Source organism: Hyaena hyaena, unplaced genomic scaffold, assembly GCF_003009895.1.
Source record: "Hyaena hyaena isolate Hyena2069 unplaced genomic scaffold, ASM300989v1 scaffold_98, whole genome shotgun sequence".
NCBI lineage: Eukaryota > Metazoa > Chordata > Mammalia > Carnivora > Hyaenidae > Hyaena > Hyaena hyaena.
Genome location: NW_024080730.1, coordinates 472441 through 489245, shown reverse-complemented (window position 1 = coordinate 489245; position 16805 = coordinate 472441). Strand labels below are relative to the sequence as shown.

At 62.1% G+C, this 16805-nt stretch overlaps 1 protein-coding gene across 1 annotated transcript; it reads left to right on the top strand.

The window, feature by feature from the left end:
- Window positions 1-5719: 5719 nt before the first annotated feature.
- Window positions 5720-14843, top strand: CLCF1 (cardiotrophin like cytokine factor 1). The gene is made up of 3 exons (XM_039235474.1): window positions 5720-5825; window positions 11433-11599; window positions 13439-14843. Exons 1-3 carry the CDS (start codon window positions 5810-5812, stop codon window positions 13931-13933), a joined length of 678 nt encoding a protein of 225 aa, XP_039091405.1. The 5' UTR covers window positions 5720-5809; the 3' UTR covers window positions 13934-14843.
- The last annotated feature ends 1962 nt before the right edge of the window (window positions 14844-16805 follow it).

The following is a 16805-nucleotide window of genomic DNA, read 5'->3' as shown; positions in this document are numbered from 1 at the left end:
TGGTCTGCGCCCAGCGTCACACGGTCGGATCGTGTTGGAGTTGGGGGGACGGGCTTCAGGAGGAAAGCAGAGTCTAAAGAACAGAAAAGGTGCAGACATGTGGGCCTGGGGACTGGAAAGGGGGAGGTGGCATCATCAGCCGAGACAGGAGCATAGGCCATGGCGGGGCAGAGAACAATAATATTCAACATTATCAAGTGTCGAGTGCCAGAGATTAGACTTGTATTAACTCAGTTGTCCTTCCTCTGGGGAAGGTATCATTATCATCAACCCTGTTCTGCGCAGGAGGAAAGCGGGGTGTAGAAGAGCCAAGTGACTTGCCCGAGGTCACACAGCTAGCGGCACCCTGACTCCTTGTCACTGTCCCAACAGTGCTGGATGGCGGTCACTCGGGGTGGGACCCCGAGGCATCCCAGGGAGATGCTGTTCGTCCTCTGACCCCTGGGGCCCCTGAGGAACCCAGCCAGTCTGGAGAAAGCGGGAGAAGTCTGAAGGAGGGAGCCCCACAGGGAGGGAGGGGACAGAGCAGGAGGGGCCGGCAGTGACTCAGCAGGGGAGGATAAGGATCTTCCAGCCCAGGGAGAGGTAACCCCACTCCTCTGCCAGGGGAGACGGAGTCACGGAGCCCGAGGCATGGGTTGGCCAGGGCAATGGAACATCCGAGGAGGCTGGCGGGGAAAGCTCCCGGCAGGCAAGGGAGGAGCGAGCATCCGGGGCTACCCCTTCTGCCCTTCCTTCCGGCACCCACTCATCACCCAGACATCCTTGCAGATGGGGAGACAAAGCCGAGGCAGGGCAGGGGAGAGGCAGGCAGAAGGGCCCGGCTCCCCTCAGCCTCACGGGGCAGCAGAGGGCAGGTGGGCGCGGTGCCCCCCCGGGAGGCTGAGCCAGTCCAGGTGCGGGTGCGGGATGCAGGGCAGGGTAGGGCCGTGGCTGAGGTAGGAGGAGGTCCTCAGCACCCTGGGGTTTCCGCTGGCATCACCGCCAGCTCAGGGTGAGGCAGGGCCCTCTGGGCTCGCGCCCACTGGAGGGAAAGGGAAAGGGACGGCCCCCTGGTGGCCCCCAGGCCTGCAGCCAGTGGAGTGCGCCCGTGGTGATGGACAGGAGGCCTCCCATCAGGGAATCGGATCCCAGGCGGCCTGGGCAGAGCCTCCGAGCCTACCCAGCCCTCACTTGGCAGGCGCAATAGTAGGGCCCTTGGAAGCCCAGGGAAGCCCTCACCCAGGCTGTGGGTGGGTGGGTGCCTGACACGCAGCTCGGTACCCATCCCGTGATTCAAACCCACTTGCCTGCTCCTGAAACCTACAGTTCTAGCTGGGGGGACTGGAGCGCTTCTCAGGGTGCTGACTCTCACCAGCCCAGGAGGGCCCAGGTCAGGTGCCCGCCCCCGTGTCACACAGCCCATGTCAACAGTGGGTGGTGCGTGGAGAGCCGGAGGGGCCAGGTCTGCTCCAGGCACAGGGGGACTCCCTTTGTGTCCAGGTCAGATACCTCGCAGCCAGGGGACGCTGGCTAGTCCCGGTGCCTCTGGAGTGGCTCTCAGCACCCAGCCTCTCCCCTTCTTGGCATCCCCCATGTTGGCATCTGAATGGTGTCATTAAAAGGGCACACCGTGCTGGGTTCCAGTCCTGGTTCTGCCACTAGTGTGACCTGAGACAAATGACTTCATCTGACCAAGCGTCGGTGATCTCACATACAAAATGGGTAAATCCCAGTTGCTATTTTCTAGGGTTAAGTAAAAATGAGATGGTATTGGCCACGAAAAGCCTTAGCACAGGACCCAACACGTGGTGAGAGCTCCTCCGTGTGTTTAAACTATTGTCATTCGTTAAGCCTTAGAGTCCTAAATGGAGTAAAAGTGTCACCAAGAAATGCCAGGCATCGCAGCAGGCACCGGCAGGCCCGCGCCTCTCCTGCCGGTGCGCAGCTCAGCCTCCGGCCCTCGTCGGGGTGGCCCCGTGGGGCTCCGGTCTGTGTACTCAGGACATGTTTGGTCAACACGTGAATGAATCCGTGAGTGTCCTCACTCACCTCTGTGGGCTTCTCCAGCACCCCCCTCACTCCCGCTGACCCGTCAGGAAAGGACTGGATCAGGACTGAATCGTTCAGGAATCCCCGACATCCTTGGGGCCAGGACCCCTTCAGTGCCAAGTCTGCAGCTGTGTGGGACATAGTATTTTGGGGATGCCTGCAATGCCTTTCCTGGGGGTACCAGTTACAGGAGTAGGGAGGGAAGGGGAGAGGGAGAGGTGTGGCCTGTCCCTGAGCCAAAACTGACTCACCCCCCCTCCTTTGGAGGGCAACCGGGGCATCACCCGGTGCCAGCCTGCCCGCCTCCCAGCCATATCCCTTGGGGGCTGGCCTGCCACCCTCTGTGGATGTGGCCTGGAGTCTGGGAGACCAGAGAGGGCGGCAAAGCAATGAACTCACCGGTCTCCACCATCCTGCTGGGGAGGAGGGCATAGGTGGTCATAGCCCATTACACAGAGAGGCGGCGGCCTTTTCCCAAGGCCAGGCGGCTGGCCACTTGGAAGCCCCCATCCTGACTCCCAGCCTTGCTCTCTGCAGGAGGCAGGGAGCCCCGTGGGCCAGGAGACCTTCCTGTGGGTCTGGCTGCATTTCCACCCCAAAGCTCCGCCTCCTCCCAGAGCTCTCCTGCCCTCTCCATCCTCTGGTCTCTGTTTAATGAGTGCCCCTTGTCACCAGCCCATGAAATTCTGAAAGGCAGGGGTGGGATTTCCTTCTCGCCTAGATGGCTCTGGGGCTCAGGGGGCAGGAGTCTCCTGTGACCTCTGCCCTGCCCTCACGGGCAAGCCCTGTCTGAGCGCCACAGGGGAGCGGGAGGTCCCCTGCTGGAAGTCAGAGGGCAGCCACCTGCGCCCCCACCCTGTAGAAATCCTGGAAGGGGAGCTGCCCATGCCTCTCCTTTCTTCTTCCTCTCCCCAAGTGCCAACAGCCCACCCTGTTTAGGATTTGGCAGCAGAAAGGCACGGTCTTTATCCCAGCCCCCACCCCAACCCACCTGGCAGCTCCGAGCCTGCTGCCTTTGCCCAGACATGGCAGAGGGGCACTGGCAGCTTGGAGATGGAGCTGATTTTCCCCTTGGCAGTGGGGAAGATGGGGGGGGGCTTGGCCACCCCCTGGATGAGGGGAGAGGGCAGGGATGCAAGTCTAGACAAGAGGCAGAGGGAGAAGGTGACTTCCCTCCTCCCCCTGCGTGCGGGGGTCACCATATCCAGCTGGGGGTGGGGGGAGGGTGGGGGGTGGCTGTGTGTAAAGTCAGTTGTCCCTGCTCCCACTTGGCCTGGGTCCCCATTTCAGGGCCGCAGGCCCTCAGCTCCTGCAAAGCAATGGTTTCTGGACTCCCGAGGTGAGTATTTGCTGGGCTTGTAGCTGGGGGGCGGTGCTCCCCTTCCACTGCGGTCTGTTCCTCTTCCTCCCTGGGCTCCTGCCTCCTCCCTTCCTCCCTTCTCCCACCCATTTACTTTCCTGCCCTTCCCTTCTCTTTTCTCCCTCCTCTTCTCTCAGCCCCCCACCTCCCTCCTTCAGCTCCCCTCTCCCTCTCTTCCCTTTCTCTCCCGGCCCCCCCTCCTCTCCCGTGTGGGGGCTGCTTTCTCCCTGACTCAGCAAGGTGCTTTATAAGGTGCTGAGGGGGCTCAGCCAAATCCAAACCACATTGTCTGTGCAGAGACTCTCCGCAAGGAGCAGGCTACAAACGAGACGATGACGAACCGCACCCCCTTCTTCCCCACCGTTCGTGGCTCCCTCCTTCAGAAAGGGAGGCTGCTTGAGGACCTCATGGCTGGCCTCAGTGCCAGTCACCCACTGGGCATCTGCCTTCTTGACCTTGGTGTGGGCATCAAAAGATCTCAGGGCTCACCCGCCAAGAATGTCATTGAGACTGCAGAGTTCTGGCTGGGGTGGAGGGGGGGGGTTGGGGGGAAAGGGAGGCCCTGCGCACTTTTCAGAAAGACAGCCCCCCCAAGACAGGTTTCCTTAAAGCTGCTACTGATGCTCCAGCAAGCCCCCTGCCCCCACCCCCAAGCCAGCTCCCCTTTCCCTGCTCTTTTTCTCCTTGTTTAGAAAGAAGAAAGAAAGAAAGGAGGAAAAAAAAAAACCCCAACAACAAAGTCGGTCCCACTCCAGTGAGGTAATTGAAAACAAACTTCTTCCCCACCCCCCCATCCCCCCCCCACCCCGGTCCACACAGTGCAGAAAAGGGAAGAACCCAGCACTGGCCCTGGGAACCCAGCACTGGTCCTGAGCGTGCCGCCTGCTCTCACCCGCAGGCCGGAGCGGCTGTGGCAGGGCTGGCTGGGTGCCCTCCTTTCTCCGGGGGGCACACGGGGGCAGGAGCGTGGGGTCAAGGATCTGATGCTGCTCCCGGAAGAGGAATCACCTTCCAGGGTAGGCCTGCCGCCACCTCTCCCACTTTGAAAAAACAAATAAACAACAGAAGCAACTTATTACCAAATGGTTTAATTGGTGGTCTGGGTCTGGAGTACTCAAGCCTTGGAGACCGAATGACTGTCCCCCAAGAAGTCCCCAAAAGGAGATGTCTGGAAGCCCCAGACGGAGAGCCGCTTCCTGGTTTCCTCTGCACTCTCCCTGGCAGCTGGCTGTAGGGGGAGGAAGGGGGCAGAAAGGAGACAGTCCTGGGAGGGTCTAGGCTTAAGGGTCCCCCAGGTATCCCGCCCAGCACGTCCCAGCCCAGGCCCGGGGAAGGAAGGAGGGAGAGCAAGCACTACCTCCTACCCCTGGAAAACACCAACAGCCCCAAACCCCGGAGGCGACAGAAAGCCCAACGTCTTTACGGGGGAGCGTTTCACAAATGGGGACTCTGGGTCTGTCCATCGCCTTGAATGGGAGCGTTCCCGCTGAGTCACCCGTGCAGCCTCTGGTGTTGAAACTGGTCCGGTGCCTCGTGCTGATTAATGAACCACGATTCCCCCACCCCTGTGCGCTTTCCCGGCCGCTGGGAAGAGCGGAGAACCTTGTGAACCTGAGAGGAAAACCCTCGGCCAAGGGCCCTCCGCTCTCCTCCGAGCTGGGCAGCGGGCCTGGGGCGCCCTCCCCCTCCCCCGCCCCGAGGGGCGTTGTGAGGGGTTAGTCACCTGCCCCAGCCCCGCGCCTCACTTAGCCCCAGCTTTTGGAACCAGGACTGGCGGCGGGACAATAGGCAAGGGGGGCGGTCAGCCCAGACAAAGGGCAGCAGGAAAAACACCATCACTTGCTACGAGGCCAGCTCGCTGGCATTTGGGAGAATGTGTCATTGCATTTACTCAAGGGGGAGGGGGAGGAGAGGGAAGGTTAGAGATGAGGAGTCAGAGGTAGGGTGAGAGCGGGGACCCCGCACCCCAGGTCGACGCCGTCGGAGGAGGAAAGGAGAGGGCGGCCCGCTCCCCAGGCTCGGGGAGTCTGCAGACCGACTGATGCCCTCCCCGCCCCCTCCCCCAGGAGGCCCAGGGTGGTACCGCCGCAGCCTCGCCTCACCTCACCCCCCCTCGGTGTTGTGGGAGGGAGAGGAGCCCCAGAAGCCCTCCCTTCCCTCCTCCCCCCTCCTCCCCCCACCCCGGGGAGGGCCGCTACAATTTGTGGTTACAGCTTTACACGTCAGAAAAAAAAAAAAAAAAAAAGTTTGCAGAATGTCCCACACCGAAAAAAAAAAAATCCGAAACCGAGCGAAAAAAACCTGCGAGTGGGCCTGGCGGATGGGATTATTAAAGCTTCGCCGGAGCCGCGGCTCGCCCTCCCACTCCGCCAGCCTCCGGGAGAGGAGCCGCGCCCGGCCGGCCCGGCCCCCAGCCCCATGGACCTCCGAGCAGGTAGGAGCCCGGCGTCCGAGGCCCCGGCCCCCGCCCCCGCCCGGGAGCCGCGAGATCCGTTTCCCGTGCTTCCCCCGGGAGCCCCCAGCCGGGGCCGGGCGGGGGAGCCGGGGCGCGGGCCGGGGGTGGGGGGTGGGGGGGCGAGGCACGGCCGGGCGCCCTCGAGAGGGGCCGGGCGGGGACGCGGCATTCCTGAAGTCCGCTCGCCGGCGCCGGGAGGTGGCCGGGAGCGCGGCGGGAGCCCGCGCGACCCGCTGACCCGGGGAGCCGGCAACCTGGAGCCCCAGCGAGGCGGGGTGCCGGGGATCCCGGCGGAAAGAGCCCCGCGCGAAAGTCGGGGAGAGCGAGTCCCAGGCGGGGAAGCGGGGCTGCGGGAGGGGGACGCGGCGCGCAGGGAGGAGGGGGCCGGGGAGGAAGAGGGGAGAAGGGCGGGGAGCCCGAGGCCGGGCCGGCGGGAGGCGAGGGGAGGCCGACACCTCGGGCCCGCCGCGCTCCCCTCCCCGGCGGCCCGGGGAGGGGAGGGCGGGAAGGAGGGCGGGCGGGAGGAGAGAGGAGGGCGGAGGGCAGAGCCGAGCCTGGTCGGGCCGGGCCGGGCTGCGGGACTCGCGGCTTCCTCGCTGCGCGCCGCGCGGCCGGAGCCCACCATGCTGCCCGCGGCCGGGGAGCCGGCGGCAGGTAGGGGCCCGGGCGGCGGGGCGGGCGGCGGCGGCGGCAGCGAGCCCCCCCCCCCGCCCCCAGCCCGGCCCGCCGTGGCCTGGGAGTGATTAGTGCGGGGGACGGGCGCAGACCGGCCGGACCGGGCAGGAGAAAGTCCGTCACCGGCCGGGGAGCGGCGGCAGCGGCCGCTCGGCCCCGGCGGCCCGCGGGAGGGCGGGCGGGCAGGGCGGGGAGTTGACGCGCGGGAAAGGGCAGCGGCCCGGCCGAGCCCGGAGCCCGGCGCCCCGGACCCCGCCCCCGCCCCCGCCGCCGGGTAGGGAGCGACCGGGCGGGAGCGGGCCGGGGGCGGGGCCGGGGGCGCCGAGGCCACACAGGGGGAAGGCGCCGCCGCCGCGGGGAGGGGGCCGGGAGCGAGAGGTCACCGCCGAGGGGGAGGGCCAGCGAGCTGGCCGCCGCCGCCAAGTTCTCGGGCCGAGCCCCTCGAGGGGAACCCCAGGTTACCCCGGCCTCGCCAGAGTCCCCTCTCTTTCCACCTTCCTTCCCAGTTTCCCCGCACTGTGCTCAGAAGCCCTCCTCCCAGACCCCCTAGTCCCAGAGGACCCCGTCCCAGTTTCGGCCGCTGCCCGGCCTGGCGCTCCCCGCTGGGGTAGGAGGGGGCTGCCTGGACGGGAGGGGAAGCTCCGGAAAGGAGAGAGAAAGTGTGGGTGAGGACACTGGACACACACCTCTGCCAGGCACTCTCTGATCCTGACCTTGACCAGCTGACACCTCCCGGCTTTCATAGCCCCCACAGACACCCTTCCCGGCTTGGAGCAGGCGCAGCCCTTCCCTGGGGACACAGGGATACATTCCTCTGACAGACCAGACCCCCACCCCCACCCTCACCCCCGCGGCGCAGCTCAGCTTGGCTCTGGAACCTTCACTGCCCTGGAGCCCGGCACTCAACCTGAGGAGGAGACAGGCCAATGGCAGTAACTGTCACCTAGCGCCCCCACCCCACATCTCTCTTCCAGACTGGCGTAATGGCTCCCTCTCCCCTCCAGAGCCCCGCACTCCTGCCCCGTTCACACTTGTGCACACCACCCAGCCACACCAGCTGCTCTCTCAGTGACACTTCACATTCCTCCCCACAATCCCACCTGCCTATTCACACCCTGGCTCCTGCCCGCTCCCTCCCCGCCCCTCCCACACCTCTGAATAACTACACCCTTTCTACCCACACGCTTCCCTTCCGGGACAGTTTCCTTCACCGGGTGCCCTGGCCTGGCTCTCAGCTGGCTGCCTAGCGCCTCCCATGGGAACGCCTGGGGTCCTCTTGCAGCACAATCCAGACCCCCCTCACTCAGCGACAGCCCAGCTCTTCTGTCCATATTGAGTTCACAAGGCACGCGGGGGCGGGGGGGGGGCACTAGCCTGCTTCTTTCCCTGGGCCTCAGTTTCTTCTGTCATTTAGGCTGGAAGAGAGGGGCAGGCAGGGGGCTGCTGAAGACAACGGCAGAAATGGAGCCCCCTGGGGTTGGGCTGAGAGGGACTTTAGGGGGCACAGTGCGGCCCTCTCACACAAGCCCAGTCATGAGCTGGTGGCAGAGTGAGGTCTCCGACTTGTGGGCTGTTTCTGTGGGCCTTTCCCTGGGGAGGCAGGTCAGGAGGAGCCCCTGAGGGTCATTTCCTACAGTCTCAGTGCCTGGATCTCACACTACAGCTGGCACACCACCCCCTAAACCACTTCCTTCCCCCCTTCCCCTCAACACATCCCTGCAAGGTCACCAGGAAGCTGGTCCTGGTGTGGCCTGAGGGCATCCCAGGTGCTGTCTCCTGACCCCCCCACATGTGCCCTGCCGAGCCCCAGCCCCCCCCCTCACTGAAGGAGCTCAGCCTGGAGGACGCAGGCCAGGGATCCAGGGGCAGCTGGCTAAAGACACATGGACACGGGGATGCCCGCCTGTGTGGCCGTGTCAGGGTGGCCGTGCGCTTGCGTGGGCTGAGTGTGTGTGTGTGTGTGTGTGTGTGTGTGTGTGCACGCTCATGAGGGGGGCCTAGGTTCCCAGGGCCCAGGGATCTGGATGGAATTAGGGGCCGCTGGGGCGGGGGGCCAAGCTGGGGGGTGGGGGGCTCCAGCAGGAAACGTGAGCTGCACTCATTAGCTCCTCACGTGCTCAGCCGGATTTATAAACACAGGGGAAGACGGGATGTAAACAATCAGTGGGCAGCAGCCAGAGGCAGAGTTGGGGCGGGGGCTGGGCTAGGGGCCGGGGCTGGGGGAGGGGGCCCAGGACACAGCCCCCGCGGCGGCCCAGTCCACCTGCACACCATGGGCCTGGAGAGAAGGATGGAAGAGGGCTCCAGGATGCCCACCTACTTTTCCCGCTAGGGATGCGCACCGCACTGAGTTCCAGGGCTGACAACTAAGCCACAGGTGTTCCCTGCCCCAGATGGCTATCAGTTTGCTGCCTGAGATGTGGGGACGTCTTACCCCGAGTGGGAGCTGTTGTAACAGACTAAGAGCCCTGTCTCCTTTCTCCTTCCTAGCCTCTTCTCCCTCGAGATACCCGAGGCTCCTTCCTTCTTTCTGGCTCTCTCCATGGGCCGGTCAGTCCGATTCTCTGGCTCCTTCCCCTGCCCCCACCTCTCAGCCTGCAGTGACACAGTTACCTCAGAACTGAAATATTCCTGGAAACACCGGCCTCGTCTGGTTAATTTCATGAGCCGTTTTTCTGCCCAGATGACTTAGTTCTTGTTTATCCAAAGGCTTCTCTCCCTGCTGTCCCTGTGTAGGGAGCCAGTTCCCCCCAGGGATGTGCCACAGGGCCCAGAAGGGGAAGGGAAAACAAGGCCCAGAGCTGGGTGCCTGACCCGGTGCCTCCCCGCCCCCTCCACAGCATTGGCAAAACTCAGTCCCACAACTTGGGGACCGAAAGGCTGCCCAAGGCAGGGTGGGGGAAAGAGGGGAGCCCAGCTCCCAATCTGGGCTTCAGCTGGGACCCTCAGCATTGCCGCTCACTGTGAGTGAGGCCAGACTCAGTCCTGAAAGTGACCTCAAGGCTGGAAGGGCTGCCTTCCGCAGGTCTCCACCTCCAAAACTAACCCCGTAGCGTACCCTTAGGATCTTGGAGGGGACTCTGCCAGCTGTCCAGGCTGCGGGCAGAGGAGAAGGGCCTCGGATGTGAGGAACAGAGACTGGAAAGGAACCCGGAGTCAGCTGGGCACCGGAAGGCAGAATGAGGAAAGAAACGCCAGGGGGGAAGCCAGGGGCTGCAGGTGTGGGCAAGGACAAGGGGGCAGTCGCGTGCCTGACCCTGGTCTCTGTCCGAACGCACACACACACACACACACACGCACACACGTGCCCGTGCGCTCAAACCAGGAGTCACTCATCCCTGAGCCCGAGTTCTGAGGCTGGTGTTCCCCCCGCCCCACCCACTCCCACGCTCCATCAGGAAAGTCGCCAGCCACGCATCTTAGGGAGTCAAGACAACGGCCTGGGCCACTGCAGAAGTCTGCACCTGACCCCTATGCTCTGGAAGAGGCATTCCGTACAGTTTGAGTCTTCAACCCTCTGGAAAACCTTGACCCTGCATCATGACTAAATCCACACTTCCCCTGACTCTAAGCACAGTCATAGCGTCAAACCCGTATCCAACTCATTTCTAACTATCACAGCGACACAGGTCAGTATAAAAATTTGAAAGTAGAAAATAGAAAGTAGAAGAAACGACTCACAAGCTCGATGCCTCCCCAAGCTTAAAAGCCAACCCAGCCCGACTCTTAAGTGACCTGCCACGCATTACCCTGTCTGACATCTAAATCAACACGTTAGTAAACCTTAGCCCCAGCCAACCCTGTGCCTGTCCAAACCAAACCACATCCCCCAGCTAGACTCAAACCTCAACCACACTCAGTCAGCCAAATCCCAATAAATGAACCTGAAACTTTAAAAGTAACCCAGTCCTTAAACCTAAGCTAGCCCAATACCAATTATAGCCTTACCCTATCCTAACCCTAATTGCCTTTACCCGGTCCCAGTGCCCACTGAATCCGGGCCTCATGCTCTTCACCTTGGACCTCACCGAAAAGCTGGGAAAATCAGGCTTCCCAGCTGTCTGTGTGTGTCCTCACAGTGGTGACCCCTGGCCTCCGGTATCCCGGGATGTCCAACCCCCCCAGCACCATCAGACGACAAGCCAAGCCATCAAATACATCACATCCCCTCTCTTTCTTTCTTTCGCTCCCCCCACCCTTTTCACTGCAGGCTGATCAAAAGACCTCATTCAGGTCAAACCTTTCCCCAACCAGCCTCCTAGATAAGAGTGGGGCAAACCTCCGCCCTGCGGCAATCGGCACCCGGGAGTCGTAGGCGAGAGTGTGCCCACCACTGCCTGCATGAGCCAGCCCGGAGTCCTTCAGCCTGGCCCCGGTGATCCGACCCTACCCCGCGCCCCCTAGGGCTCTGTTTGGGCCCATCTCAGGGCGGCCTCTCTCGTGCCCTTCCCAGGGCTGGCTGCGGGCAGCTGGCAGCGAGGACATGGGCTGTTTCCCACCTCTGGGCCCCCTAAACCACAGTGTGTCCGGATTCACAGTCCCTGGGCCTGGCCGTCCCCCCATGTACACACGCATACGTGTTGGCTTACACATTCCAGCTCTTTCTTCGCTGACACACAAACACAGTTTCCAATACACACTGGTAGATACACACACAGAGGCCAAGGCCGAGTCCTCAGATACATACATGCCTCCATACACACACACACACACACACACACACACACACACACACACACACACCCAGGCCAGGAACGCTCTCCTCCTCTACCCCCCTGCCTCCCATCTGGCGGCCCACCCTCACCAGCCCCCCTCCGGGCCCAAGGTGGGGACAGACACCTGAGGGGCTGCCAGCTGCACCCTGCACTGGGCTGGGCCCGCCCTCAAGTGTCTTGCCCATCCCGTCCACAGGGGACTCGTGGGGGATGCTAGCTTGCCTGTGTACTGTGCTCTGGCACCTCCCTGCGGTGCCAGCCCTCAATCGCACAGGGGACCCAGGGCCTGGCCCCTCCATCCAGAAAACCTACGACCTCACCCGCTACCTGGAGCATCAACTCCGCAGCTTGGCTGGGACCTACGTGAGTATCCAGGGCAGCTGAAAGGGTCTGGGAGTTGGGCAAAGAATGAGAAGACAAGATGGTGGAAGAGAGACAGAATGTTGGGGGGGGGGGGTTCCTGGTGAGCAATGGCGACCAGGGGGGCCCTTTGGTTCCAAACAGTCCCCATGTCTGGCCTATCTCCTGCCCTCCCCGCTTAGGTGCCCCCCTCCTTCCCATCCCTGGCCCCAGGACTAGGCATGTGGGCAGGCCTCGCACCCGCCTTGGCCCACTGCCCCACTGGCTGCCGGCCCAGCCGCCCGCCTCCCCCTGGGGGCCGGGGAAGTCTCTTCTGTTTACACCGTGTTGTGGTGTCTCTTGCACGGGCGGGGCTGGGTGGGGATGGAGGGGCCCCACCTCCCATGCCTGTGTTCCAGCTCGCCTCTGCCCCAGACCTGGGGCCCTGCTGCTCTGGACCCATGGGCCTCCCTTCTGTCTGCCTCTCCCATCCTAGCTGGGCCTCCTAGGGGGGACTTGGGGGAAGGGGGCTGCGGGGAAGCCAGGCCAGTAGTGGCAGGAGGTTCAGGGTGTGGATGGAAGTTGTGCCATAAGGATCTGGGGGGAGTCCAGAGGTGTTCAGAGAGCCCAGGAGAGAAGGAAAGAGGGTCAGAGTTGCCGAGGACCATGGGGACCCGGCCCCCTCTTCCCGTGTTCCTCTTCCACATCCTTCCACATCCCAGACCCTACTCTGGAGCCAGGGAAAGAAAGGGGAGGAGGGTGGCGGGGGAGCTGGCTCCAGCCCCAGGATACACCGAGGAAATTAGTTTGTCTCTGTGCTTGTCAGCGTGTGAACCTCCCCCTGGGCCCTTGCCTATCCCAGGCCTCGCCCCTCTCTTCTCCCTTTCTCTCCAGCTGAAACGTCCCCCTCAGCCCTTTCCCTGGGCCCCAGGCCTCTCCCTTGAGGGTTGGCAAAGCTCTGTGCTCTAGCCCAGACTGCCTCCTATACCCTTCCTCCTGCCGACTCTTGAGGCTGCCTCAGTTTCTTCCTTCTGCAGCCCTGCTCCCCCGAGCCCTTCCTCGGGGGACTTATGCTCAGTGAGTACCGTCTGCCCCCTGCCCTGCTGGTGGGACCAAGCGTGTCGGGAGGCAAACGGAGCTCCGATTCCCACGGGCCCCTCTGCCTTCCCACCCGCGCTCCCCTTCCCTGGCCAAAAACCTTTGCTTGACTCTGCTACCCCCTCTGGCTCCCGACCCTTTTTCTCTCCTGGCTTTCCCTGCCAAATTTCTCGAAGGAGTGGTCTACACCCTCTGCCTCCGCTTCCTCTCCACCCACTCACTCCTTAACCCCCTGCAATCTGGCCTCCAGGCCACTGAAACGGCTCTCTCCAGGGTCAGCAGGCACCTCCTTTTTGCCAAACCTGGCAGAATTTTCTACGGCTCATTCTCCTCGCTCTCTGTTTCGCAGCCACACTGTCGAGCACTGCTGCCTCTCGAACTCCTCTTCTTGGCTCTGCACTCTCCCGGTCCACCGTCCACCTCTGCGGCCTGGCCACCTGGGTCCTCCCGGCTCCTCTTCCTCTCTGCTCTGCCCCGCAGTGGGGGGGGGCACACTCCCAAGGCTTGCACACGCGGCCAATCAGCACGTCCTCCCTGAGTGTCTCCTGCGTGTTTTCCTCTTCCCACACCTCTCATCACCCCCACTGCCTCAACTGCCACCTCCGTGCAAATGACATCCCTGGAGAAACTTAGGGGAGGCCCTCGAACAGAGAGGCCTAGTGAGGAGATGGGGCCAGTGTCAGGGGACACGGGAAATAGACGCTTTGGGAGCACGTTATCTCCCGGTGGCCCTCCTCCTTCTCCATCGCCCTCTCCTTTTCACAGCTGAACTACCTGGGCCCCCCTTTCAACGAGCCTGACTTCAACCCACCTCGGCTGGGGGCAGAGACTCTGCCCAGGGCCACTGTCAACTTGGATGTGTGGCGGAGCCTCAATGACAAACTGCGGCTGACCCAGAACTATGAGGCCTATAGCCACCTGCTCTGCTACTTGCGTGGCCTCAACCGCCAGGCCGCCACGGCCGAGCTGCGCCGCAGCCTGGCCCACTTCTGCACCAGCCTTCAGGGCCTGCTGGGCAGCATCGCGGGCGTCATGGCGGCTCTGGGCTACCCGCTGCCCCAGCCTCTGCCCGGAACTGAGCCCACCTGGGCCCCCGGCCCTGCCCACAGCGACTTCCTCCAGAAGATGGACGACTTCTGGCTGCTGAAGGAGCTGCAGACCTGGCTGTGGCGCTCAGCCAAGGATTTCAACCGGCTTAAGAAGAAGATACAGCCTCCCCCCGCGGCGGTCACCTTGCACCTGGAAGCCCATGGCTTCTGATCTCTGACCCTGACCACCTCCTCTCTCCCCTCCGCCCTCAAGTCCTGCTCCCACTCTGGGAGGGAGAAACCCGTATGCCAACACCTGTTGAGCCAGGAGACAGAAGCCACGAGCCTCTGGCCCTCTGCGGACTTGGAGGAGGGTGTGATCGACAAGGCCTGTCCCCTCCCCGCTCTCTAAAGCCCTGCAGGTCTGGGGAAGAGGTGCAATAGGCTCCTGCCCCACTGCCACAGGAAGGAATGCTCACGGGGCCCGAGTGGTTCAAGTTGGTGCACAGGCTCTCACGGCTTCCTGCTTCCTGCCCAGCACTGTCCAGAGGCCACACAGTCTCTCACACGGTAGGCAGGGAGGGAGCCACCGCGGCATGCGCCTTTCTGGGGGGAAGCCCTTTGGCTGTCCCACTCTCCTCAGATGGGTGTTGCCCCCCCATCCCCAAATAGTTTAGTACATCCAAGCCAGGAAACAAACGCGTGGCAAGTGCAAATGGGAAGACATGGGATTTAAAAGTGGAAGAGGTGGGATCTGCATTGGAGATCATACTAGAAGCAGAGGGGCAGGGACAGACCGGACCCACGGGTCACCGAGGCAGCCGGTGGCACAGGACGGTGGCCTGAAGGACCCTGCCTTGCATCTTCTTGCCGGCGTCATGGTTCCTCCCCTCCCCCCCTCACCAGGGTATCTGCGGGTTGCCCAGGCTGGGGAGGGCAGCCATAGCCACAGCCGCAGGGTTTCCTGAAAGTTTACATTGCAGTAGCATTGCGGGGTGCGGGGAGGGGGGCAGCTCCCCTAGGCCCTGCCCCCCAGCCTCACCCACTCATGACTCTAAGTTTGTTGTATTAATATTTATTTATTTGGAGATGTTATTTATTAGATGATATTTATTGCAGAATTTCTATTCTTGTATTAACAAATAAAATGCTTGCCCCGGGACTTCATCTCTTTGCTTGGCCTGGTGCTTCCCCTCCTGGGCCCGCGCGCGCCTGGTGCCTTGCAGCCTGGAGGTCCAGGGGAGAGCTCGGAGGGGCAAAGCCTTGGGGAAGGGGCACTGCCCTGTCCACAGAGTGTGGCGCACACAGCACACTCTGCTCCTCCACCCGCAGCGTGTCCCTTGAGTCCTTCCAACATCTTCTCGTCAGGCCGCATGTCTTCCCCCCTCCCGGCCTTTGCTCAGCCCGCCTCACCTCTCTGGATTACTTTAAAGGTCTCCTAGGGCCGTGTCCCTGCGAAGCCGTCCAGCTGCGCCTCCGGGCAGCCACGCGTGGTCAGCCCGCAGCTTCCCCGGCACCCCCACGTGTGGCGGCCCGCTGGGTGACCCTTACCTTCTCAACACCCTTCATCTCCTAGGGAGCGTGACCGACTGTGACCACGTCACAAGTCGCAGGTGTGATTCTACTCCTTTCTTGTACACTCTCTTCACTGTAAGACAGCAGGTTAGGGGGGGTAAGAGAAAAACTCATAGTGCTCTGCAAGCAAGCAGGACAGACGTGATTCAGGGATGGCCTCAACTCCAAGCCCGGCCTCACAGCCTCCTCGCTGAGTGGCCTCGGACAAATTACTTAAAGCTCTCTATTCTCCAATTTCCCCATCTGTAAAATGGGGATAAGTAAATACCCGTCTAAGACTGTTTGAAGGATGAGAAGACCAATAAAGGCAAGGTGCCTGGCCGCCGCCGCCGCAGTGAGCAGTGACCACCAGGGACTTGTGACGGACTGGCCCGCACTGACACTCTAGTGGAGAGCCACTGGGTGGGTTATGGGGCTGACTGCTCCCAGGTAACACAGAGGTGTTTTACCAGGGCCTCCGAGAGACAGTGCCCTAAGCAAAGGAAGTAACAAATGACGGTGACGTCAATCGACCGACAAATCTTGTAAAGATCTGCCCATCGTTGTGCTAACTGGGACAGGAAATCCAACAGAAGCCCGAGACCGGACTTGGCTCCTGCCCTCACGGACTCTCTGGGAAGAGAAGACCAGCTGTCCCGAAGCTGCTGACGGGGGCTATTGGACCTGCTTGTGGGCGAGCTGGGTCCTGCTGAATGTCGCAGAGTCACCTGGCCCAGGTTGGAGGGAACATGGCCCGCCCAGGGGTCCAGGCTCTTCAGGCGGACATACGTGCCCAGACCCTGTCGGGATTTCCCGCGGGCCTGCTTTCTGCCTAGCAAGCTGGGGAGGAAAGGGCATCTGGGCTGTCTCCACACTGTGGCAGAATGAGTAGCAGCCTGGAATGTGTAAGGTGGCAGGGGCCTGTGCCGAACACAGGGAGAGGGAAGGTAAATCTCGTACTACTGAACTACGACTTTCTTAGGGGCAGATGCTGAGTTTTCCCCATCTCTCTATCCCCGTTCAGGCTCGAGCCCCCAGAAGGTGTTCAGTTAGTTTTGTGTTGAACAAAACAATCTAGAAAAGAGACTGGGACTCCCCATGCCCTCCCTTGCCCCCAGTGCTAGAATCCAAGGCAGACTATGCTCAACTGCAGAAAGACCCAGGCAAAGTACTTGGAAGTCAGGGAAGGAGCGAACCGCGTCCCTTTGGTGACGGTACTGGTCTGTAAGCCCTCTCGGGAGGCAACAGTGTCTGTAGTCACCGCTGTCCTTCCTGGGCCAAACACACAGCAGGTACTTCTGCACAGACTGTAAGGTAGGGTTCGCACAAGGGCAGGGCAAGGGTCAGTTTAGGGTGTCTGTCTCCTTTTTTTTTTTTTTAATGTGAGAGAGAGACAGAGAGAGAGAGGGAGAGAGTGGGGGAGGGGGGAAGGGCAGAGAAAGAGGGAGACACAGAATCTGAAGCAGGCTCCAGGCTCTGAGCTTCTGAGCCATCAGCAACAGCCTGACGCGGAGCTCGAACTCACGAGTCATGAGATCTTGACCTGAGCT

Excerpts from the sequence above, each read along its gene's own strand:
- CLCF1 (XM_039235474.1), top strand. Across the intron at positions 11,600-13,438 it reads GCAGCTTGGCTGGGACCTAC|CTGAACTACCTGGGCCCCCC; the intron begins GTGAGTATCCAG and ends TCCTTTTCACAG.